Genomic DNA, 25,647 nt, shown 5'->3' on the forward strand with positions numbered 1-25,647 from the left:
GCCTGTGCGTGTAGGTCGCCGGAGGGCGTCTGTTCTTTGCTCAGACAGGAGGGGGTTAAAGGAGCCGCTGATTTGGAGGCTCTGGCTCACCCAGGCCGGGGGGTAGGGAGGGTCACGGAGTGCGGGGCGGGCCTGCAGCGGCAGAGGCTGGCGTGACGCTGCAGCCTGAGGGCGCCGTGCGCTCTCCCGGGGGAGCCGTCCCTGGATCCCGGGACCCTGGCAGTGGCGGGCTGCACAGGCTCCCCGGAAGGGCGTGTGGCTAGTGACCTGTGCTCGCACACAGGCCTCCTGGCGGCGGCAGCAGCGGCCTCAGCGTCCCATGCCCGTCTCTGGGCTCCGCAATCTTAGCCGCGGCTCGCGCCCGTCCCTGGAGCCCTCTCAAGCAGTGCTCTTAATCCTCTCTCCTTGTGCACCAGGAAACAAAGAGGGACGTAAAAGTCTCTTGCCTCTTCGGTAGGTCCAGACCCCTCCCCGGACTCTCTCCCGGCCAGCCGCGGCGCACCAACGCCCTGCAGGCTGTGTTCACGCTGCCAACCTCAGTCCTCTCCCGGCGCTCCGACAAAAGCCGGAGCCTCAGCTCCCAGTCCCGCCCGCCCCGGCGGGCGAGCAGACAAGCCTTTAGGCTGGTGAGTGCCGGTCGGCCCGATCCTCTGCGCTGGAATATGTCCGCTTTGCCCTCCGCACCCCTGTTGCTGTGTTCTCCTCCGCAGCTCCCAAGCTCCCCCACTCCGCCTCCCGAAGTCTCCACCCGCGAAGGGGCTTCCTAGTGTGTGGACACTTTTCCTCCTTCACAGCTCTCTCCCGCTGGTGCAGGACCCGTCCCTATCCTTTTGTCTCTGTTTAGTTTTTTCTTTTGCCCTAACCAGGTACGTGGGGGGTTCCTTGCCTTTTGGGAGGTCTGAGGTCTTCTGCCAGCGTTCACTAGGTGCTCCGTAGGAGTTGTTCCACGCGTAGATGTACTTCTGGTGTATCTGCCCAGGGCCCAGCACAGGAGCAGCAGATCCAGGACCGCCCAGAGCGTGTGGGAGAAGCTCATTTGCTTTGTGCTTGTTCTGGAGCCTCGGCCTGAGGGGCAGGCAGCTGGTTTGGAGGCCTACTCTGCCCTCCGGGACGGAGACGAGGACGCCGTCTTTACGCCGCTCGACAGGCGGATTCTTAACCACTGTGCCACCAGGGAAGCCCACCATACTGTTTTGATCGCTGTGGCTTTGTAGTAAATTTTGAAATAAGGGAGTGTGAGTCCTGTAACTTTGTTCTTCTTTTTCAATATTGTTTTGGCTATTCAGGGTTCCTTGAAATTCCACGTGAATTTCATGATGGATTTTCTTGTTTCTGCAAAGAACATCATTGTGATTTTCATAGGGATTGCGTTGAATCTGTAGATCATTTTCAGTAGTATTGTCATTTTTAACGTATTAAGTCTTTCAAACCGTATTAAGTATTAATGTATTAAGTCTTTCAAAAATATGGGATGTCTTTCCATTTATTTATGTCTCCTTTAATTTCTGTCAGCAGTGTCTTATAGTTTTCAGCTGTAGGGGAGGAAGAAATTTTCTTCTTCCCTTCTGGGTTCTTCTGTCTCGTCTAAGAATTAAATTGACATGAGACAGATGAACAGGAGAAATTCAAACAAAAGTTTGATAACATGTACACATGGGAGAGACCCAGGAGAACTGAATAACTCACCAAAACAGCCGAAACCGTCTCCTTAAATACCACCTTCGGCGAAAGACAAAGGAGGATGTTGGGGGTAGTGGTTTGAGACTTCAACGGGGAGGAAGGCAACTCACATGGAGATGGAAAAGCCAATGTTTGGTAGACAAGTGTTTGCTAGACCAGGAGAGACAAAGGAACAGAGTGGACTCAGAGCTCCGGGCCCTGCCAAGTTTCTTGCCACGCCTGGCCCTTATTCCTTGCAGACATGTCTGGTGACAACTCTATTCTGGGAACAGGCCCTTTATCTAAATTCTTTAGGCAGCTGCAGGGGTGGGGTGGGCGTGGTGGTAATAGAAAGACTCTGAGTCTTCTGTTTCCTAAAAATAATCAGCCGAGATTAATTCTCATGCCAGAGGGACACATTTTCTGGTGGCAAAATCCACCCCCCCCACTCACCCCACCCCCACCCCCCCCCCCCCCCCCGCCCCAGTACTGTATGTAAGTAGAGTATATCAGTCATTTGCCTCCTTGTTTAAATTTCTCCCTAGGTGTTTTATTCTTCTAGATACTTGTTTACAGGACGAGCTTTAAGTAGTTGCCTTCTGCATTGATAAGAGTTTCTGAAGATTTGGTCATCACCCTCTTCCACCTTTACAAATGGAGATTTCCCTTATAAATGTAAATATCTCTTAAAAAGGGTAACTGTCAGTGTCAGTTTTCAGAGCTTCTGTTTCTACTGTTTCTTAAAAATAGCTTAAAATAATCTTTATGCCAAAGAGGCATATTTTAGAGTGGAGCATTCTGCTCCTCTTTACCAGTAACATTATGGTATGGATACTGAAGTTCACGTAAGGGTAATGACCTATCCCATCTTTACACTGGCGTAGCAGTAAGCCTCAAGTGCGTGGAAACGCTTGGACTGGGTCTTGGATATCAGTGACTGATCAATACATAACCTTGTTTGTTATGTGTTTGTGTTTAAGAACAACTGACATAATATCGATTCATTAACATTGAACTTAGGACCAACAGCAGTATAACTCATGCCTGAACAAAACTAACACATGTGTTTTCTCAGTAAGCATAGCCTTCTTAGTCTTAGGAACCAAAGGGCACTTCAGCACTATGCTTGGGGGCCATTTTAAACAACAAAGTTACCAACAAAGAGCACAAAAAATGCAGAGAATGTGGCACTAAGTAGACCACTTACAGGGTACTTGTTTACAGTGTGAGAGCTGAAACAAGAAAGCAGAGCGTGGCCTGGTTCAGCCTCAGCTAGGAACTTGAGCATCCGGTGACTTAGAATTTTTACCTCTCTGCATGTATCTGCAAAAGACTGCCAAGAGCCACATGTATTGATTTAAGGTCATAAATAAATTTTAGTGAGCAGTGGGCTTGCAAATGCCAAATCTGCAAACGAGAATCAACTGTACTTATAAGTAAAAACAACAACAAAAATCCCCAAGTCCGGCAAGTTTTCTCTCCAGCTCTTACTGCAAAACTTTGTGTTAAGCAAAGACAATCTGGGAAAAATTGCATGGCAGAGAGAAGAGAAGATTTGGAGGTGGGCCTAAGATTGATCTTAAACCCCCCAAAATTAGGTGAGATAAGCCAGTCACAAAAAGACAAATACTGTATATGAGGTACCTAGAGCAATCAGATTCATAGAGACAGGAAGTAGAGTGGTGGTCTCCAGGGGTTGGGGGCAGGAGGTACGGGCAGTTGTTGTTTAATGGGTACAGAGTTTCAGTTTTGCAAGATGAAAATAATTCTGGAGATTGGTTGCACAACAGCGTGAATGTATTTAACACAACTAAACTGTACACTTAAAAATGGTTAAGATGGTAATTTTATGTTATTTGTATTTTACCACTATTTAAAAAACCAAAAACAGAAGTGGCCAAAAAGCAGGTAGAAATGAAGAGAGTTGAACTCAGAGGGGAAAATAGGAGGAAAATACACTTAATTTCAGAAATGAAAACAAAATTCCAAGGTGTCCAAAGGAGAATAGAATCAAATAAGATTTAGTAAGAGGAGGCTTTGAAGAAAGCCAGAAAGATAACCAAGAGAAGGAAAACAAGATGAAGTAAAAAGGATCAGAAAAGGAGTGTTGAAATGAAAGAGAAAGAAAAACTACCTGTGTGTAGTGGTTTCCATGCAGTAGCAAAACAAAACAAATTAGCAGAATATTGAAATGCATAATCTCCTGCAAAACACCGAAAAATAAATAGACCTGAATCCACGTGTCATGAATATTCTGTCGTGGTCCGAACGCTGGTTGGAAAAGAATTTCCAGACACAAGGCAGAATGCAAAGGCAGGATTTATTAGAGGGAAGGGTCGCGTCAGAACGGCGGGCCGAATTCCTAGTAGTCTGGGAGAGTCGGCCGAACGTGTGCTGTTGATCAGTTTTTATAGCCAGAAAACAAAGGGATGGTCCGAGGTAAAAATTTCATTTACTGATTGGTCGAGGCACATATACCTTCCTTCTGTAGGGTGGGAGTGGGGCAGGGCAGATGCCTGTCCTTGTTTGGGACAGGTCCCTTTGCCCAGGTGGGCGTCACCCAGGTGGGCTCAGGAATTTCATAACCATGGCAACATGGGGGGGAGGGCGAGTAAGAGTCCGGCAGGGGGTGTAACACTGACACTTTTTCAAGCAGTGTCCTCCTTTGTCCTTGAGGCACCATTGTCCTTGGAGCACCACATATTCTATTTCATGAATAGACATGAAATAGACACTTTGTACCTGGGAAAGTTTATGTGCAATTTTCCTAGTAAAATTAAAGAAAAATCCTCAGGATTTCTAAGGAAAAAAAATCAACTCACAAGGGCAACATTGTTAGACTTTTTAAAAAACATACAAAGCAAGGCAGGAATGGAGGAACATTAAAAACAAACAAACAAACAAACTCAATGAAAATGTATGAACTGTCGACTGAAAAAAAGACCACACACACACAACGTGAGAGTTGTGAGTTAAGTTTTATTTGGGGCAAAATGCGGATGATAGCCCTGGAGACAGCCTCTCGTGTTGCTCTGAGGAACCGCTCGCAGGAGCTGGGGGGAAGGGCGGTATTCTATATGATGTCAGTGAAGGGGGCACGTGCAGTCAAGCACACACTGAGGCAGAGGCTGGCTGCTGGTCCTGAGGAGCAGACGTCACCAGTGGTGATGTTAGTGCTTTTCTAGATGCGAGGAGATGCAGGAATCGGGCTCATCACATTGTCTCCTGAAAATATCTAACCATCTGAAGACCTGTTCTGCCGTTTTTCCCAGAGCACAGAGGGCCTCACTCCTGATCTCCACCCTGAGCTCCTTTCAGGGGGTTGAAGGTCAGCGGCTGCAGCGGTTTGTGACCTAGTCCTTGTAGAGGCAGGTGGCAAGTGCCAGTTTGTAGTCGGCAGAACCAAGGAATTTATATTTAGCCAAAATAGCCTTTAGAAAAACAGTTACGGAATCTGTACCCTGAGCTCTTTTGAGAAATCCACTCGTTGCCAAGCTTTGACCAATTAAGAGGTGAGAACTTAAACATCAGCGAAGGGAAAAATGGTGAACATGTAATATTGTAGGTCTGAGGAGAGAAGGTGTGGGCTAGGGCAGAGAATAAGGCACAAACATGTGCTGATGAATAGAAATAATGTAATTAAGAAGGAAGAGAAAGAAAAGTAGAATTTCTCATAGATTACTGCGTAGGCAATAGGTTGGACACGTAAAAACTAATAAATTGTTTAGTAAAGGAATGAATAAGGAAATGGGGGCTAAGGGCACTTGAAAATTTAAGTACACTAAAACAAAAATATAAACCCTCTTAACAAAAGAACTAAAAATCAAAGAGCAAGGAATTCACATTAACTGGAGAAAGAAACACGGGAAATATACACACAGTTATCAAACAACAAGATATTTTTGAGACAAAACGTGTTAGTCATATCAATAAATGTGAATGGATCTAACTCACTATTAAAAGAAAAAATTTTAATTTTCCTCAGAAAGCAGGATATAACTATATCCTAAAACAGTGATTCACAAAGGCTAACAATGTGTATTGAAAGATATACTGAGCAAATGGAAACAATAAAAAAGCAGATAATGATCGTGCTATTAGACAAAGTAGGATTCATGCCAGAAAACATTAAATCCAACAAAGAATCACTATCACTTTTTGTGATAGAATGCCTCTGTCTTCCCCCAGTGATGTCCACGCCCTAATCCCTGGAACCTGTGAGTATAATATACACGAAATGTCAAAAGGGACTTTGCAGATGCAATTAATGTTACAGACTTTAAAATATGGAGCTGACCCTGGATTATCTTGATGGGCCCAATCTAGTAGCACAAGTCCTTAAAAGCAGAGAACTTGCATGGCTAGAGTCAGAGAGATGTGCTAAAGTAAAGTGTAAGAAAGAGACATTCAGAATGTAAGACTTGAGCTGCCATTACTGATTTGAGGATGGAGGGGATGTGAAAAGGAATGCAGGAAATGAATGCCCTCAAGGAACTGAGAGGCTCCCAGCTGATAGCCAGCAAAGAGATGAAGACCTCAGTCCTGTGACCTCAAGGAGCGGTATTCTGTTCCTCAGCCTTGATCATCTCAATCGATTTATCTTCAGGTTTAATGATCCTTTTCTCCTGACTGATCAAATCTGCTGAACTTTTCACTTTGTTTTCTAGTGAGCTTTTTGTTTCAGTTTTTATATTTTTCATCTTGAGAATTTCAATTCACTTCCTTTTTTAAAATTTCCATTTCTTTGTTGATATTCTGTATTTGGTGAGAAATTGTTCTCATAATTTGTTTTAGTTCTTAAGACATGCTTTTCGTTAGTTCCTTGAACATATTTAAAATAGTGGCTTTAAAGTTTTTGTCGAGTAAGTTCAGCGTCCTCAAGGACTTCCTCAAGGACAGTGCCTATTGATTTTTTTCTTCTATTAGTCATACTTTCTTGCTGCTTTGCATGTCTCTTTAATTTTTTTTTTTTTTTTTGGTTAAAACCTGGGAAGTTTTAAATAATATAATGTGGTAACTCTGGAGATCAGAGTCTCCCCTGGATTTGCTGTTATTACTCTTTGTTGTTGTTTGTTTAGTGACTTTTGTGAATTATTCTGTGGAGTCTGTATTCTTTGTTGTGTGTAGTCACCCAAGTTTCTGCTTGGTTACTTTAGTTAATAACTGGACGACGATTTTCTTAAACACCTAGAACCAGCAAGTCTCCTAGTCTTTGCTGAGGGGCTGTGTGTGTGAGTGGAGACATGAGTTCAGCACCCAGGCTGGCACTGCAGTGCTGCCTTCTGCACTTCCTGCTCGTGCAGACAGAGCTTCAGGGTCAACCACAAGTGGACATTTAGGCCTCTCCTGTCTTTCCTGAGCATGCACAGGGCCTTCTTCATTCCCAGGAATATGTGGAAACTTTTCAGAGCACCTGTGGACATCTCATTCCCTAGGTTTCCGTTTTAATCTTTTTAGTTAGTTTATTTCTTGCCTGATATTGACTAGCTCTTGTGGCCATGAAGTTCATTGGTTGCCTGTAATTTTTTGACAGACACTCCTGCGGAAAAGGTATTTTTGCACTGTGTGAACTCCAGTTCAGGCCAAACACAGACAGTCTTGCAAATGGGCTCTTCCGTGCCATTACCAGGCGGGTCGAGTAATGGCAGTTCTCTGGGAAGGAGACTGAAAGAACTTCAGCCCCTTTCTGCTTTCGCAGGTGGCTACCAGGCTTATGACTTTTACAGGCCATCTGCCATGCACGAGAGAGGAGGGATTGGTACTAGAGCAAGTCGGAATGCCACAGTGCTCTGTGCTCTTACTGAGATTCAGCCGTTTTTCCTGAATAAATGCTCCTAGATTGTTGCATGCCTCTGGTTAATTTCCAGAGTGTTGAAAAAGTTGATTCTGACCATTTATGCCAGTTTTCTCATTGCTTTTAGGGGGAAAAGGATTTTCAGAGGTTCTTATTCTGTTACCTTTACTGATGTCATCTCTTTGGCTTAATTTTTATTTTAAAACTGACACTATAGCTGGTGTGGAATATGTAGCATTTAGGTCAGCCCAGGGTGGTCACCACTGACATGATTCTGGAAGTACTAACTTAAGTTCTTATATATAAATATATACAGTTTCCTTGGTCTTTATAAACCATTTGTCTTTTTAATATTTTTTCTTTGTTTTGTAAGTAGCTGTGATTAAATAGTCTAACTCTGGGTCATGCATCTCAACAGAGTGGGAAAGTGGTTAAGGATTTTCTTTTCTTTTCCTCCCCCAAAATGGGGATCAGGGCAGGGGAATGTTAATTTCTCCTGCTGTCTCTGGGTCATGTTCCTCTACTGCTCATTGGTAGTTGGCAGCTGTACTACCTCATGCTACAAGCTATTTCTTATCAACAGGCTACTGGGAAGTAATATGTTTCCTCAGTGTAAGGATATTGTCTCCAGTTCACTTAGGCATCAAGTACCATGCTCAAACCTAGTAGAAAAAGATTGTGTACGCTCCTTTACCTGCTACTAATAAACTTCTGTTACTATGAAGGAGTCACTTCAAACTTATTTAGCAATGAAACTTTTTTTAAATAAATGAATGCTCATGTGAAACCCCGTATGTAAAATGGATACATGCAGGGGTTTTTATTTCAAATGATGCCTATAGTCGTTTTTTGTGTTTTTTTTAAAAATAAATTTATTTATTTATTTGTTTGTTTTTGGCTGCATTGGGTCTTTGTTGCTGCACCCAGGCTTTCTCTAGTTGCAGCGAGCAGGGGCTACTCTTTGTTGCGGCTTGTGGTCTCTAGAAAACAGGTTCAGTAGTTGTGGTGCACGGGCTTAGTTGCTCCACGGCATGTGGGATCTTCCTGGACCAGGGCTCGAGCCCGTGTCCCCTGCATTGGCCAGCGGATTCTTAACCACTGCGCCACCAGGAAGTCTATAGTCTTTTTGGTCCTCTCTTGCCAAGCTGCTTCTTCCAGTGAGCTCTAAAGGCACTCTTTCAGAACTGAAGAGTTCCCTAGAACACAGTCCTAAAGTTTATCTCCAGATTCATCTTTATATGCTGGGTAGGATAATGGGTTGTTATTCTACTTTTTTTATCCTGTCAGAATTCTAAAATATACTCAACGATCATGTGAAATAAGATGAAAAATCTCCTTAACATTCATGATGTTTCCCATCTATTCCTATCAATTCCAGGCAAAGGACAAACCGAAACACTTAACTGTACTTAATAGGAATCTTCCTTTTGGCTCTCGCCAAACATAGATTTCATCCCTTTTTTTATTCTGAAATTTTATTCCTTAGAGACCCAGTTCCAATCATTGTTTTCCTTGTTTTCTGTGGTCCTACTATAAAGTTCATATGCTATCCTTTCATATTTCATACATATCCTTTCATACTATAAAGTTCGTACTTGAGTACAAGGAAGTGTACAATGTTTATTACCACATCCTTCCACAGAGAGAGTTCTATATGACAGTTTCTTCAGTGCTGTTAGTACTCTATTTCAAGAATATTATCAGTTATATAGACTTTTCTAGGCTGTGGTATAATCTGTTTATAAGATATACACAGCTGACCCGTGAACAGCATGGTGTGAACTGCTCAGGTCCACTTACACATGGATAATTTTCAGTAGCACATATTACAGCACCATGCCATCCGCCGTAGGTTGAATCTGGATATCGCAATGGGCCGACTGTAAGTTCTATGCAGATTTTTGGCTGGGCAGAGGGTCAGTGCCTCTAACCCCTGCGTTGTCCAAGGGTCAGCTATATAGTATCTCATTACTTCTGTGAGAAAATGTTCCAAGTTCTCTGTTTTAACAACAGGTTAACATAACCTGATGAGTTTCTTGGTTTTGGTTTTTGTGTATGTATATTAGTCTTAATGTAGTTTTCAGTTAACTTTTTATATTTGAGTATAACCGAATATAAACCTTTTATTGGACCTAGCAAAGAGTCTCATTTGTTTACTTACCAATGAAAACTTCCAAATGCATTGTCTCTTTTGTGTTTTTGTTCTCAAATAGTCTCATAATGAAAATTTAGATGATGTGTGCCTAGGATTATATACTATATGATTACATATTAAATTAAAATTTATCTTAGGTCATTTTTTTAGATCATTGTCATACGCTAGTAACCCATTGAGCATAATGGTTCTGTGCTTTTAATATCAACTTCAGAAGTATATTTTAACGATTTATTTTTATTTTTGCTTTTAGATCATTTGGGGAATATTTTTCATCTTAGTTGCATTGCTGTTTATAATTTCTCTCTTCCTGTCCAAGTAAGTACAGTAGACATATTTTCTAAAGCACTAACACACATTCTATGATCTTATACATTTTCCACGCTGAATTCCATTAGTGTAGCCTATTCATCTTAAGTAGCTATTTTACTTGAAGTGTTCTATAGCATTAACTCAAAGAGTGACTAAAAAGCCCCAATAATAGACAGTATTTCTTTATTCTGTATCAATTGAACAATATCTGTAAGATATTTAAGTGAGGTTTAATTTGTTATCTGTGGTTTTCTTTGACTCCATTGAGTCTGCATGCTTAAGTTATGATGATATTCTTTCTAAAGTAACTGAAAATGTGGTGCAATATATAAATTCACTCTTTATACATTTTTTTGTTATAGTTTGGATAAAGCTCTTCATTCAGCTGGAATAGATTCTGGTTTCATAATTTTTGGAGCTAACCTGAGTAATCCACTGAATATGCTTTTGCCTTTACTACAAACAGTGAGTAAAAAAATCATCCAGTTTATACTCTAGCAAACGTTGTCACACTCTGTCAAATTATTATGTTGACAAACCTACTAGTACTTGGAAGTATATGCTTGTGCCCTCTGCTGATTTGGCTTTTTATTTACATATAACTTCTATGTTGATATGTTGCTTTAAAAATTATTGTATTGATGTATTACTGAACTCTCATGTTATACATAACTTGACTTGGGGATACGTGATAAGACTTAGGGGTGAACTTTTCCAAGCACTTCCCGTTTTTACTTTTTAACGAAGTCTTTTATTCCATATATAAATGTAATTTTTTTTTTTTTTTTTTTTTTTGCGGTACGCGGGCATCTCACTGTTGTGGCCTCTCCCGTTGCGGAGCACAGGCTCCGGACGCGCAGGCTCAGCGGCCATGGCTCACGGGCCCAGCCGCTCCGCAGCACGTGGGATCTTCCTGGACCAGGGCACGAACCCATGTCCCCTGCATCGGCAGGTGGACTCTCAACCACTGCGCCACCAGGGAAGCCCTAAATGTAATTTTTAGTTTAATTTGTTATAGGATTTTTCTTAGGATAATGATACTGAGCAATTTGGTAATAGTTCGGTAGTTTGGTAATTGTTTCTTGGAGGTTTTCTTTTTTTTTTTTTTTTTTTTTGCATTATCATAGTAACCTGATCAGGGTTGATATTTTAAACATTGCCAAATATGAACAATGAATTTTCAGTTAATTTTACATGACTTCTAAAGCCCTTATTGTTTGTGTATTAAGTTTAATTTTATCTTTTTTCAGGTGTTTCCTCTTGATTATATTCTTATAACAACTATTATTATGTACTTTATTTTTACTTCAATGGCGGGGATTCGAAATATTGGCATATGGTTCTTTTGGATTAGAGTGAGTATATGTTACAATATCATTTTGATTTTTTCATCATTTTGTGCATAATCTCCATTATTGCAAATTATCTTAGATTTATAATATAGAAGTTGTAAATATCTTGATACCAAGAATGGAAATACTAGCTTTTTCACTTCATGTTAACATAAAAGTGCTCTTCGTCTACAGGGACGATTTTGCCCTCCCGGATACATTTGGCAAAGTCTGGAGATGTTTTCAGTTGTTATAACTAGGAGGCGCTACTGGCATCTGTTGGTTAGAGTACAGGGATTCAGTTAAACATCTTGCATTGCACAGGGCAGCCTCCCACAGCAAAGACTTATCCAGCCGAAAACATCAGTAGTACCGAGGTGGAGAAGTCCTGGGCTAGAAGTTCTATTATTTTCCTTAGTGTTCGGCTGCATGGGAACACACTGAAGCACAACTGGACTCATGGTAGCTCAAAAGATGGCCCTTACTACTGGGAGTGAAAGATTACTGTATGTTTGGAGAAAGGGTCATTTTCCTCTTAGAGTCATCTTGATATAAATTAAGAATTTTAAAACGAGATACATCATCATACTTCCAGCTGTGGGTAAAATTCAGTTAAATAGTGGCTTGAACTAATGAAAGACTTCTTGCTGTGGAACATTTTTAAAATCTAGCATTGCTTCATTAGCTCAAAAATCAAGTCTAATATCTCTGGATTCCTCTTGGCTTCTCCCTCATGATTGTGATATGGCTGCTTCAACCCCATTTATTCTGTCCGTGTTCCGTAAGGAAAAGGTAGCTAGCAGAAGTGGTGATACCTATATCAAAAAGCAAGACTTTCCCAGAAGTCCCCAACAGACTGCTTTCCTTTTGACATTTAATGTTTTATCACTACCAGCCACTACTAGGAGTAGGGAAGCTGGGAAACGTACATTTTTAGGTGATCATATCCCGTCCAGTATTGGAGTCCTATTACTCTATACTGTACTACAATCTAGTAATAAAACAGGGAGGTGCTATTTTAGTTGCTAGAATAAAAGTGTGCTCTGCCGTTGAAATGAAGCCTGTCACCAGGCTCCTTCTATCTGTTACCACATGTTTTAGTTTCCCTCCTGTATGGATACATGTGAAAATAGCTGTAGTCAGATGAACATAAATTACCATAAACTATATTATAGTTTTATAGTAGAGTATAATATGAGGATATCATATTTCATAGAAATGAGTATTTAAAACATGTGGCATGTCTATCCTTGGGAAGTAATATTATATAAAACTCAAATATATTACTAATACTTACAGTTGAAACTCCTCTAATCTTTAGATAGAAGTAGTTCTCAGTTCCTCTTAGCTCTAGGAACTTCTAACAGATGCTATTGCATAATAAGTTTAGAAGATTTTTCTGAAACAGACCGTGTGAGTACAAATATATTCTCTAGGTCTTGAGTTTTTAAAATAAACATGAATCTAAACCTAAAAGCTTTTCAGGGAAAGCGTTGTTATTCTTTGTTATTCTTATAATTATCTGGAAAGATTAAGAATTCTTAGCATTTATTTTGGGAAAAAGAAACGGTGGATTGAACTGTGTTCTTTACCCCCTAACAAAGGAGTGGGACTCAGTCCCTTCACCTGAAACGTGTTGCTGGAATATCATCCCTGTGTTCTTTCGTTCCAGTTGTATAAAATCAGAAGGGGGAGAACCAGGCCCCAGGCGCTCTTATTTCTCTGCATGATACTTCTGCTTATTGTGCTTCACACTAGCTACATGATTTACAGCCTCGCCCCCCAGTATGTTATGTACGGAAGCCAAAACTACCTGATAGAGGTAAGTGCAAACTTTAAAAAGTCAGTATTTTGATATTTTAAACATAGTGAAATCTGAAATCAAATTCTCATTTGTGAAAGCTAACACAAAATATTAGCTCATCAGGTTAAACTTAATATTGCTAAAACTAGTTTTTCATTCCATTTTTCAGCATGTTTATATTTGTTTCAAACAAGTTCTTTTTAAAAATAACACTGAATTTCATTACAGTAGTTCCTTAAATGGATCCCATGGTGCCAAGCTACTGAGCTGTGTCTCAGCACTTTGCTAAAACTCATAATATTTACTCTAAAATAATATTTTAAGTAAGTTTAATATGGCTCCCCAAAAAGTTTTGGTGTGCAGAAAGTTATGTCTGCTCATTGGTACCATGAATCCCAGAGGAGAGACTTTATTTTATTTGTACATAACTATGCTTTCTCTTAACATGACAGGGATCCTCTTTCCTGTTACAGTGATTCCTTGGTGTTGATCTTTCAAAAGCCAGCTGTGATTCCTAGTTGTACCTGGAGAGCTAGTTTGAATATTTTGACAGCTTAACATATTTTGACCATATCTAATTCAGCCTTTGTTTAGTTTCCTTTTCCTAAAATATCTCTTGCTCTACCTTCTAACAAGTCAAATCAAATCCATGTTTCAGGGCCCAGTTCAGGCCTTACTTTAATGGAGTTTTTCATTATTAATCCAGTCTCCCCGGGTCACTCCTTTATCCTGTACTTCTTCCTCCATTCTTTCTTTACTCTAATATGTAATTAGGAACAAACAAACAAGATCTAGTAAGCACATCAGACCTTTAATACCATCCATAATATTGCTAAGGATTGAAAAGTTAGTTCATTGAAAAATATTAAGTAACGATGCCATTGGATCAAAGATAAGGCACGATCATAATGGAGGTAACGAATGACACAAGTTTGGGAAACAATGCTATAAGGTCACCTTAGTCACTTTTTTCATTTCTTATACCTTTTATTCTCTTCTTGCCTTATCTCCTGCACCTGGTTCACTAGGTCATGCTTATAAAACATTCTTCTATGAATGAATGAAATAACGTCATGCTTTTGCATGGATGAATGATATTCTTTTCTTGTTCCACAGTGGAAAAATAAGTAGGCCGTTTCTCTGGGCAGAAGCTCTGTTGTTCAACACAGGGCCTAATGATTGTTATAGGAAAGCCCTAATGTTAAATTTACCCTAAATCTTTTTCTTCTAGTTGCAATTTTATGTAATTTACCTTTTAGAATATTAGCTAGATGTAGTTTAATAGAAAACAGTATAAAGTTCATAAAGTGATTACTTTTTAATCAAAATATATTAATATACTATTTATATTTTAACGATATTTTCATCTTTCAGAGCAATATAACTTATGATGCCCATAAAGGCAATTCGACCCTTTCTGTGCCAAAGAGATGTGATGCAGATGCCCCTGAAGGTAAAGTAGCTTTTATCACCCATCTTAGAATTTATAGCTCTGTAAGAAAAGATGTGTCTTGCATTTTGGTGTCTTAATCATTTGATGCATTTGTTTTAATATGTGGTGACAAAGGAAATTCTAGCAAGAAGACCTTGGTGTCTTCAGTAGAATATCTTGGTAATTTACTGATTTCCATTAGGGAAAGTATCATTACAAAGTGTTTACTTTTGAAGAACAAAACGTAGTTATTATTTATCACGTGTACTAGTATAATGAGAAACATTCTAAATGTCTTTTTTCATTGTTCTTAAAAATTTCAGGAGAGTTTTGGTGGTATCTGCAATTTTTAGGACTGAGACCTAAAGTACCTATGACCTAGAACAACTTTTGATCCGTCCAACTCTAGTTACTTTAGTTAATAATAATAATGTTAATGATGACAGCGATTAACTATTAAGAACATGTAATTGTGTTTCAGACACTGTGCTAAGTACTTTGTGTGTATTCTGACAAAAGCTCTGAGATCCTCTGCTCTTAACCTCTGTGAATTTTGAGACAATCTTTTTTTTTCTGTTTTCTGTGTGCTAAGATGAGGTTTTTTTTCCCTTTGAATATTATAGTATGCTTTTATTTCAGGGTAAAATAATATGTCAAATATAGTATATTTCTTGATAAATCATTCAGGGGTACCGTTATGGAAAAGATAAATTTGGAGTTTTTTACCAGGGTCAACTCTGGAATGTGGTAGAGTAACAGGAATAGGTACAGAGTCCAGGGTAGCCCAGTGGAAGAAGTACAGAGCTCTACGTGGAGATCACTGTGCGGTGGTGGTCTTCAGAAAGCAGGGCTTCAGAAAAGGGAGAGCAGAGCTGCCTCTCAAGGTGAATTAAGAATTCACCTGGTATGTGCATCAAGGGGAGGCTGTTCTAGGCAGAGGAACAAAATGCTCAGACGTAATTCGCTTAAACTGTAAAGTTTTGTGTTCCAGCGAATGTAAAGCACTGTTATTGTTTTGTTGTTTTAATTCTGGAGGGGTGTGGGTTAGAGGGAGGGAGAAAATGGGATTGCAGAGTTAGGACTCAAGCCCCGGAAGGCCTTGGAAGAGTTCTAAGCAAGGAAGTTGAAACTGTGGTCTGGTTTGTTTTCAGTAACTTTATTATAACAGAACGGGTTGGAGAAGTTGAGAGCTGAGCGTAGAAATCAGCTGGGAGAGGCTGCCAGCAGGGGCTGTGTGCAGTCATGCAGGAGAGATGGTGAGAGCCTGGAGTAAACAGTGGCCTGGAGGGTGTGAGATGAAGAGAGAAGCAAGAGGATTTCTGCTTGCTTGGGTCTGAAGCAAGGCAACAGAATATTCTAGAATGGCCCTCCAGTTACTGAGTAATGGGGTAAATTTTGGTATCAGCAAGCTGAGTTAAAAATGGATACTAAGATTAGAGAAGAAATGTAAGAAATGCTTAGCTGACTTGAGATGTCTCACAGACCTTGAGGCGGAGGTTTCGTGGGCACTTGGATATTTGCATAATGAACTCAGAAGGTGGAGAGAGAGGAGACCAGGGCTCGGAGGAGGACGGCTACCCAGGGGCAGGCGGGTGAAGCAGGTGTGAGGAAGGGGACTGCACAGAGGCGGTGGAGGCGAAAGCTAAGTGCAGTGAATAAAAAGCGATATGAAGCCGTGACTGAGTTTATATTCTTCACAGAAATTGTTTGTGGAGATTGAGAGGGATTGGATGGAAACTACTAGAGCAGGCGTGTAGGGTCGGGGAGAATCTTTGTTTTTTTCTTTTTAAATGAGGAGAGACTTCAGGGAAGATGGAATGGAATTAATGGAGCAGGAAAAGTTGAAGAAAAATATCACAGAGGTTAAATGATGGGCCAGTACCATCCAGTTCTGGAGGAGATGGTATTTAGAACATCAAAGACTGAATGCTTTAGCTAGAAGGAGGGATGCCTCTTTCTCTAGACCAAGGAAGGAAGCAACAATATGGACTCAGATAGTAATTTCTTAGGGTGAACAGGAAGTTCTGTATGATTGTCTCATTTTGCTGTGAAGTTTAAGTTCAGTTATCTGCTGAGAATTGTGTGGGCCATTGGGCACAGAACCGAAGAAAGTGGCAAAAGTTTTGACCGGTGAACAGAAGAAGGATCTGACTGAAGATAAGTTAGTGATAGATAAATATGTCAAGGACCAGAGATGGAATTATCTATCTGTATTTTTGCTGAACAAATCTGTATAGCTGGTACCATTCTCCATCATTGCCTAGGCTGTCGGGGAAGGTGGGTTGAAGGACTGAAGTAGAATGGTAAGCCAAGGACAAGCTAAGAGTGAGAGAATGAGACCTACCGCAGAGTCCAGGGTGTAAGGGAAAGAAGGGAAGCGACTAAAGCTGGGAGAAAAGAATAAATCAAGAGATGAGATGGGGAAACAGACATGAAGAAGAAATAATAGTAAAAGGTTTCTTTTTTTTTTTTAACATCTTTATTGGAGTATAATTGCTTTAGAATTGTTTGTTAGTTTCCGCTCTACAACAAAGTGAATCCGCTGTACATATACATACATCCCCATATCTATCTCCTCCCTCTGGTGTCTCCCTCCCACCCTCCCTATCCCACCCCTCCAGGTGGTCACAAAGCACTGAGCTGATCTCCCTGTGCTGTGCGGCTGCTTCCCACTAGCTATCTATTCTACATTTGATAGTGTATATATGTCCATGCCACTCTCTCGCTTTGTCCCAGCTTACCCTTCCCCCTCCCCATGTCCTCAAGTCCATTCTCTATGTCTGCATCTTTATTCCTGTCCTGCCCCTAGGTTCATCAGAACCATTTTTTCTTTAGATTCTATTATAGGTTTCTATTATAAATAAATGTGACTTGATTTTCCAGCTCTACTTTTGTAATGAGTTTAGTCCCAGGTTTTTTACTTTGAAATGTACATACACATGTCACACTAGGGTTGATAGTTGAAATGCTTTGGGTTGTCATTTTTAGCTCAGTGAAAGTAGAATGAAAAATTACTGTTGAGTTGATTTTAATTTATTTTTAAGAGGGCGCTGATCTTGAAGATCTAAAATAGGTTCTGTTTCTTAAATTCTTATAGTAGTATTGAAACCTTAGCAGAAAAACATCAAAATTTCAAAATTAAGTTGCACTGGTAAAGGTGTTTAAAATGCCCTTATATTGCTGAACTGAGTGAATTTTTATGTTATAGATCAGTAAGTTTAGTTAAATCATACCCTTGGCCATAACTCTTTTATGAATCACATTCAGTATTTTTGTTTATCAGTCTAATCTAATTTGTAGTGGCTTAAATCAGCGGTCCCTAGCCCCCAGGCCACGGACTGGTATCGGTTCGTGGCCTGTTAGTAACCAGGCACACAGCAGGAGGTGAGCGGCAGGCAAGCAGAGCGAAGCTTTGTCTGTATTTACAGCTGCTCCCCATGGCTTGCATTACCGCCTGAGCTCCGCCTCCTGTCAGACCAGCGGTGGCATTAGATTCTCATAGGAGCACGAACCCTACTGTGAACTGCGCATTTGAGCCATCTAGGTCGCATGCTCCTTGTGAGAATCTAATGCCTGATGATCTGAGGTGGAGCTGAGGCGCTGATGCTAGCACTGGGGAGCGGCTGCAAATACAGATTATCATGAGCAGAGAGGTTTGACTGCACAGAGACCCTAATAAATCAACTGCTTGCAGACTCATATCAAAACCCGATCTGTGAGTGGCAAGTGACAATTAAGCTGCATCTGGTGGCAGGCTTTAAGTTGGAATCCAACACTTATTTTAGTCTGTGCCTGGCCTGCCCATTATTTTATTTACCACTTCCATCCATGCCTCTTTCCTGCACTGTGTCTTTGTCTCATTCACAGTTTTTGGTAAGCCCACAAGATAACCCTAGGCAAAATGAGTAAAAAACAAACATCACTGGGCAGCTTCTTTGTCGCTGGGGAGCTTCTTTGAAAAGGGAGAAAGGAAGACCCAATGATGAGACAGAAGACTCTTAAGACTGCCAACAAAAAGAAAGTTGCATTTAAAAGAAAATACCAAGAGTCCTACTTAAGTTACCGGTTCATTGCAACAGGCGATTCATATTCTCCAAGCCCACTTTGTATAATATGTGGTGACTGGCTATCCAACAAAGCCATGAAACCTTCAAAACTGCTTTGCCACACGGAGACCAAGCACCCTGCATTAAAAGACAAGGCTTTGGAGTTTTTCAAAAGGAAGAATCATGAACATGAATTAAAGCAATTATTGAAGGCCACCACTTCATCAAACGTGTCTGCACTGAGAGCATCCTTCTTAGTGGCTAACCGCATTGCTAAAGCTAAGAAGCCCTTTATATTGGGTGAAGAGTCGATCCTGCCAGCTGCTAAGGCCATTTGTCATGAACTTTTAGGAGAAGCTGCAGTTCAAAAGGTGGCACGTGTTCCTCTTTCGGCTAGCACCATAACTAGACGAATTGATGAAATAGCAGAGGCTATTGAGGTGCAATTGTCAGGATTAATGAGTCACTGTGTACGCAGTCCAGGTTGACGAGTCTACTGCTGTTGACAACAAGGCAACAATGCTTGTTTTTGTGTGATATATTTTTCAGTAGGGTGTGCATGAGAATATGTTATGTGCACTTTTGTTACCAACCAACACCACAGCTGCAGAGCTCTTCAAGTCTTTGAATGATTACATATCAGGAAAACTGAATTGGTCATTTTGTATCGGTATATGCACAGACAGCGGCTGCCATGACTGGATGGCTTTCTGGTTTCGCTACTCGGGTCAAAGAGGTCGCTTCTGAATGTGAGTCCACACACTGTGTCATCCATAGAGAAGTGCTGGCTAGCTGAAAAATGTCACCTGAACTTAACGTTTTGCAGGATGTGATTAAAATTATCAACCACATTAAAGTACATGCCCTTAACTCACATCTGTTTGTGCAGCTCTGTGAAGAGACGGACCCAGAGCACACACGTCTTCTCTTATACACAGAAGTGAGATGGCTTTCCAAAGGGAGATCACTGGCCAGAGTTCATAAGTTACGAGAGCCTCTCCAGAGATTTCTTTTAGAAGAACAGTCACCAGTGGCAGCACATTTCAGTGACACAGAATGGGTCGCAAAACTTGCTTACTTGTGTGACATATTCAACCTGCTCAACGAACTCAGTATGTCACTTCAGGGGAGAATAACAACTGTGTCCAAGTCGGCAGATAGAGTGGCTGCATTCAAAGCCAAACTGGAATTATGGGGGCGACGAGCGAACACTGGGATTTCTGACATGTTCCAAACATTAGCAGAGATTTTGAAAGACTGAGCCAGGGCCTTCTTTCTCCCAGCTGGTGCATGATCACCTAACTCAGCTTTCAGAAGAGTTTGAGCATTACTTCCCAACCACAAAAGACCCCTGAACTGGGAAGGAATGGATCCACGACCACCCATTTGTGAATAAGCCAGGTGAACTGACTTTGTACTGGAAGAGGATCAACTGCTCGAGATCGCGAGTGACGGTGCCCTCAAGTGTGTTTGAGACAGCTTCAGATCTCCACACGCCCTGGAGTAAAGCCAGGGCGCAGTATCCTGAGGCCGCCGCAGAAGCACTGGGAAGCCTACCTCCATTTCCAGCATCCCATCTTTGTGAAGCAGGGTTTTCTGCAGTGACAGCAACCAAAACGAGATCACAGAGTAGACTGGACCTAGCTACACACGTCGGGGGTCACTGTCTCCCATCAGCCCCAGATGGGACCATCTAGTTGCAGGAAAACAAGCTCAGGGCTCCCACTGATTCTGCATTATGGTGTGTTGTATAATTATTTCATTATATATTACAATGTAATAATAATAGAAACAAAGTGCACAACAAAGGTAATGCGCTTGAATCATCCCCAAACCATCCCCTCTCCCCCACTAGTCCATGGAAAAATTGTCTTCCACGAAACCGGTCCTTGGTGCCAAAAAGGTTGGGGACCACTGGTTAAAATGACCTCCTTTGAACTGCCGAATATTTTTGTAAAACATTTTAGTTGACTTATTCTTTGAAATGTTGCTTTGCAGTACAAAAACATACCCTTTAGGTTTATGGCTTTATTTTTCCCAGTATTTTTTTGGTTCTCCAGCTAATCTCTGAATGTCAAATTTGCCTGTGCATACTTGGAAGAGGATGGTAGAAATATGACCATTGAATTTGGGGTGGCAGGGTAGATTTTTTTAAGAGAATACTTTAAATAAAAATGATGAGGGGCTCTAAGAGAACTCTGCTCCACCAGATTCAAAATGAAGATGGCTTTGGGGACTGCTGCTCATAAAGAGAATATTAATCCTTCTAATTCATATATAAGGAGATGAAAATTGTTGAGTTTTAAATGTTAAAAATTTTTTGAAATGATGGAGAAAGATGAAGGAGCAGGTTAGAACGTGAGATTTGACGCATACGGGTGGGGATGGGGTGTTAAGTGTGGTGACAGAGTCCAGTTACTGCACACTAGGAAATGTTAGCATGAAGAGGAGAAACGCAACACCATTACTTGTGACATTTTAGTGGGCACTTTGACTAGAGTAGATAATACTGTACTATAAATACCCCATAAGGTACTTGATGTCACCTTCGTTATGTACCTTTTGCAAGTAACAGAATTTTGGAGAATGATTTTTAGATTATGAAACAAAAATTATAATTTAGAGTGTTATACTTAAAATTATTTTTGAGGAAAGGTAATCTCCCTAGAAAGATGTTAAAGCAGTGATTTCTAAAAATACATATATTGACCTCTTACCGTTATTAAGTACATTTCATAGACTTGTTTTTCTTAAGTAATATTGCATTCATACATGAGGTGGTCTGGCATTTATTAAATGTTATAATGTTTGAGAGTCATCTAAAAATAGTTAAGGTTTTTTTGTGTTTAAAATGATCCCTTAAAGCATAGGGTGATTTAACAGATTTATAAAGAATGCCTATCATACTATGTTCACAAAGTTACCTTAAAACAACAGTATTACTTAATTTACCCTTACAGGTATTGCATTGTTTATAAGTTCAAGATGAGTCAGCTGAGCAAATTAGAAATCAAGTTTTAAATTTTATATGCTAATATGACAAAAGGACTTTTATTTACATTCTTAGTTTCACGTTCTTTAATTGCTGCTTAATCTAATAAGCATTAATACACAGACAACGTATATGTTAGTGTGAATAAAATAGTTAAAACAGACACAGAATTATGAAGAGTAACATAAATATACAGAAATATTTGAGCCCAAAGAGGAAGATGGATGATCAGTTTCCCTTTGTGGACAAACAGAATAGAGTACTGGGGTAGATTCTGGGAAGGAGAGAAAGCATCAGAGGAGACACATATACCACAGTCCCTGCCTTTGGAAAGCAAACAGCCTAATGGATTTGGATATGAAAATGAATAATTGTAATAGAAAAGTAAATGGCAAGCTATAATGAAGTTACAGACAAAATGCTATGGGAAGGCAAAAGGGGCTAATGGTTTTCTCTGCAGTGTAACTTTTGAACTGGGCCCCAAAGCATAAGTTAAATCCAAATGAACAAACAAAAAAAAAACTGGAGGCTATTCCAAGCAGAGAAGGGACCTGCATTAACAAGGCATAAAAACAAATCTACTTGGCATCTTACAGAAAAAATAAATTGTGGCAGGAGCATTGAATATTTGGGGAGTACAGTGAGGGATGAAGCAAGAAAATATATTTCCAAATGATCATTTTTAAAAATCTATGAACCCAAAGTCTTATTTCTGTCATCCTATTTAATTACTTTATCTTTCCTTGGAGTAAACTTGTGTTGTCTTATTTGGACATTAAAGCAACTGGAAATGCGATGATCTGTATAAATCAAACTGGATTTTTGTGGATTATTCTGGTTAAGTATATTCGTTAATATATATAGCCAGCCTTAAAAAATCATCGAACAATCTATGGCTTTAGATTTTAGCTTTAGGATATAATTTTACTAGGACCAATGGTTAAGATGACTCAAGTTAGCTGATGATGCTAAAATAGAAACTGATATGTTAAACTTTAAACTACGTGAATTACAAAAAACTGACTTGAACTTAAAGAGCTAAAGCAGGGTTAAAATTATATATATTAAGTACAGAGGGAAAAGTAAGAATTATTTTGAATAACTAAAGATAATGTTAGAGGAAAATTAATAAAGTAAAATGTGCATTGATATCTTACTTTAGAAAGTAGTTGAACACTAAGTTCTGGAGTAAACAAGCCCATTATCAAGGAGTGGCTCAAAATACATTCTCTATAAATAAAACGTGTTTACCAAGCTGTTTTGCTTTTGTCAGTGATAAAAGCAGGTTGACTTGTTTTCTCAGAACCTCAGGTACCCATCCTTCTGCAAACTTTTATCTAAGATATTATGTCAGTTAGAGATAGAGAATCTTTTCCCCCTCATTTTCTGTATAACAAGTATAGAAATGGAAATACAGGCTACAAAGAGACACTTAAGTTGTAAACAATTTTTAAAATATAAACTAGAATGTTAAAGCAAAAAAAGGGGGCTTCAGTGAGGCCATCCATCTAACTGGTTTAATACCCCTTTTTTGCAGATACAGATACTAAGGCCCTAAGAGATAAGTTAAATGTTGATAGTATGAGACTTGGGACTATAATGCAAGTGTCTGGATTCCAAGTCTCTTTTTTTTCTACATTTCACTTTTTTGTGTTTTGTTTGCATCATCTGCCCTTTAATTTTAAAAACAAAAGGGTGTTACTGCTTTTTTAGTATAATGGAGACAGTCATTTGAAGTCACGAGGAAATCAAAGTCACAGACGATATAAAAGAAAATCAGAGGTCAAAGAGCTTAAACCTAGGTTATGTGAGAAGGAAACATGAGTCTGGACAATGAGAGATGAACAGAATACTAAAGCATTACAGGATCCAAGGTACCGCTGTGTGCAGAGATCATTCGTGTGGATGCTTCAGAGAGATATTTACCAACTAGCCAATCTTAAACCTTTGAGAGTGCAATTTCAGTTAGGGTAGTATGGGCTGAAGTATTAGAGAATTAAGTGAAAAGATTTAACTATGAAGAAAATTCCTTTCTGCATTTGTTTTTGGTTTGGGATTTTTACCATGCTTTCTAAACAGCCTTAAAAATCCCACGTATAAGTGGCACGTGGACTGAAAGCATGAGGATATTGCTGAAAGTTGTATATGAATCTAATTCTTAGTATGATACCATACAGAGGTGCATTCAGGAGCTTGCTGTTTGGCTAATGCCTCTTGACTCTTTTTGCAAAGTGAGTATATTCTTAATTCCACAGATCTGTTTCCCTCATTCATGCAGTGAGGGAGAACATGGGGTTCTGGTTTGATTATTTTGGGTTGAGTCCTTTGTTGAACATCCAAGTACAGATCTTGAGTTGGCAGTTGAGTTGGGTCTGGAGATCTGGAGAAGTTTATGCCGGGTTGGCTGGGGCAGGTGGGAAGGAAAGCTGTGAGGTTGGATGTGAGATCACCTAGAGGGTGAACTCAAACAGAGAAGAGGCGCGAGGGTGGAGCTCTGTGGCCGTCCCGTTGCAAGAAGAGCAACCAGCAACGGAGAACTAAGAAGGAAGATTAGGTGACGGTAGTTTCCTGTAAGCCAGCGGAAGAGTGATCCACCATTTCAAGCAGTCAAAAGGAGAGACATATTTAAACAGATTATTACAGTAAGAAGAGGGGATGCCACAAAAAGAGGAGCTGACCGTGAGCTGTTTGCAGATGTTTCAGACGCCAGGCAGGAGAGGGCTTTTCTTTTCTAGGGAGGAGTAAGCAAGGCTAGACGGAACCAGCTGTAAGAGTGGGTTGATCATGGGATGTTTTTCCTGAGGTCAGCCAGGAGGGCTTGCTTAGGAAGGGCTGTCGGCTGGCTCAGGCTGAGGGTAGGGCAGAAGGAGCCCCTTTGGGGGCCTGGAGAAGGAGGGAAATCTAACTAAAGGTTACTCAGGTCAAATCAACAAGCCTCTTGTTCTGATTGATCAGTGGGGACAAATAGCTTAGCAGATCTTTTGTGAAGGAGAGACAGAGTATAGAGGGCTGCTGTCTGGCTTCGTCCCAGGTAAACAAGGGAGGTGTCCAAGAGCCTTCTCTGTGTCACACATTATATCCTTTTTCATACTAAGTTCTCAAAACCTGGTGTGTATTTATACTTAAGGAACATCTTAATTCAAACACTAAATTTACATTATCTAAATGAGAACGTTTATTGGTTAAAGTGAAGTGTAGTTCTACCAAAGCACTAAAATTGTTTAATGAAAAAATATTTTACACTGCTTCAGTTTTTAGTTTAAGTTAATTAAAATTAAATACAATTAGAAATTCAGTTCCCTAGTTTCAGTCTCGGCCACGTTACCCGTGGCTGTTATATTCGACAACGCAGGTCTAGAGCCCACATGAGTGGTTGGCATCTCATAGGAAATGCAGCCTCTTACAAAGCTAAGCCCCTCTGTCTCCCAAGGATGGCACCATCGTGTGAGGGCGAACCACAAGTAAAGTTAAACATATTACTTGCAGAAAACCGAAAGCAAAGTTGGCCTTAGTGTCAAGAACAGGAAGGAAGGAATCACATTCCTAAGAAATTGTAGCCGCAGACTAGCTCTTTGCAGATTTGCAGGCCAAATGCACATCGCCAGAGTGAATTTGTTTCATTGAAATTTCTGGCAGTGTGGTAGGCACATGGTGCAAGTAAATTTAATCCTCCCTAGAGGAAAGTACCATAATTCTTGGCTTCATGGAATTCCCACAGAGGAGTGCAAGTGAAGACATCGGAGTCAAATATACAGGCACACAAGGAATCAAAACAGCATGTAAGAGAGCTAGAAGAAATAGCAGACAGCAGAAAGAGACTTGCAAAGCCCTGATATTGGAATTACCAACGCGGATTATGGAACAGCTAACTGTGATGAAAGGAATAAGACCAGATCAAAATATCGGCAGGGAACAACAAAGTATTAAAAAGAATGAATGAAACCCTAGCAGATTTGTAAATGAGCCAAATACAATGTTTAAAAATGAAGATACAGTAATTGAAATTAAACTCAGTTTAGAAAACTGCAGATTAAAACCACAATGAGGCGTCTCCACTTACCGTTTGTTAGCTGTAAGAGGAAAGGTAGTAGGTGTCATAGCACATCTCAGAGGAAAATGGGC

General features: G+C 40.3%; 1 protein-coding gene across 3 annotated transcripts in view; it reads left to right on the plus strand.

Moving 5' to 3' along the window:
• Window positions 1–25,647, plus strand: part of LMBRD1 (LMBR1 domain containing 1) — a 123,858-nt gene that overhangs the window by 81,007 nt on the left and 17,204 nt on the right. For all 3 annotated transcript variants that reach the window (XM_060167614.1, XM_060167613.1, XM_060167615.1), the window contains exons 10-14: window positions 9,862–9,926; window positions 10,283–10,385; window positions 11,171–11,275; window positions 12,924–13,073; window positions 14,430–14,508. In XM_060167614.1, coding sequence (XP_060023597.1) covers window positions 9,862–9,926; window positions 10,283–10,385; window positions 11,171–11,275; window positions 12,924–13,073; window positions 14,430–14,508 — 502 coding nt within the window. The remainder of the gene's footprint in view (window positions 1–9,861; window positions 9,927–10,282; window positions 10,386–11,170; window positions 11,276–12,923; window positions 13,074–14,429; window positions 14,509–25,647) is intronic.

Source organism: Lagenorhynchus albirostris, chromosome 12 (genome assembly GCF_949774975.1).
Source record: "Lagenorhynchus albirostris chromosome 12, mLagAlb1.1, whole genome shotgun sequence".
In the NCBI taxonomy this organism is placed as follows: domain Eukaryota; kingdom Metazoa; phylum Chordata; class Mammalia; order Artiodactyla; family Delphinidae; genus Lagenorhynchus; species Lagenorhynchus albirostris.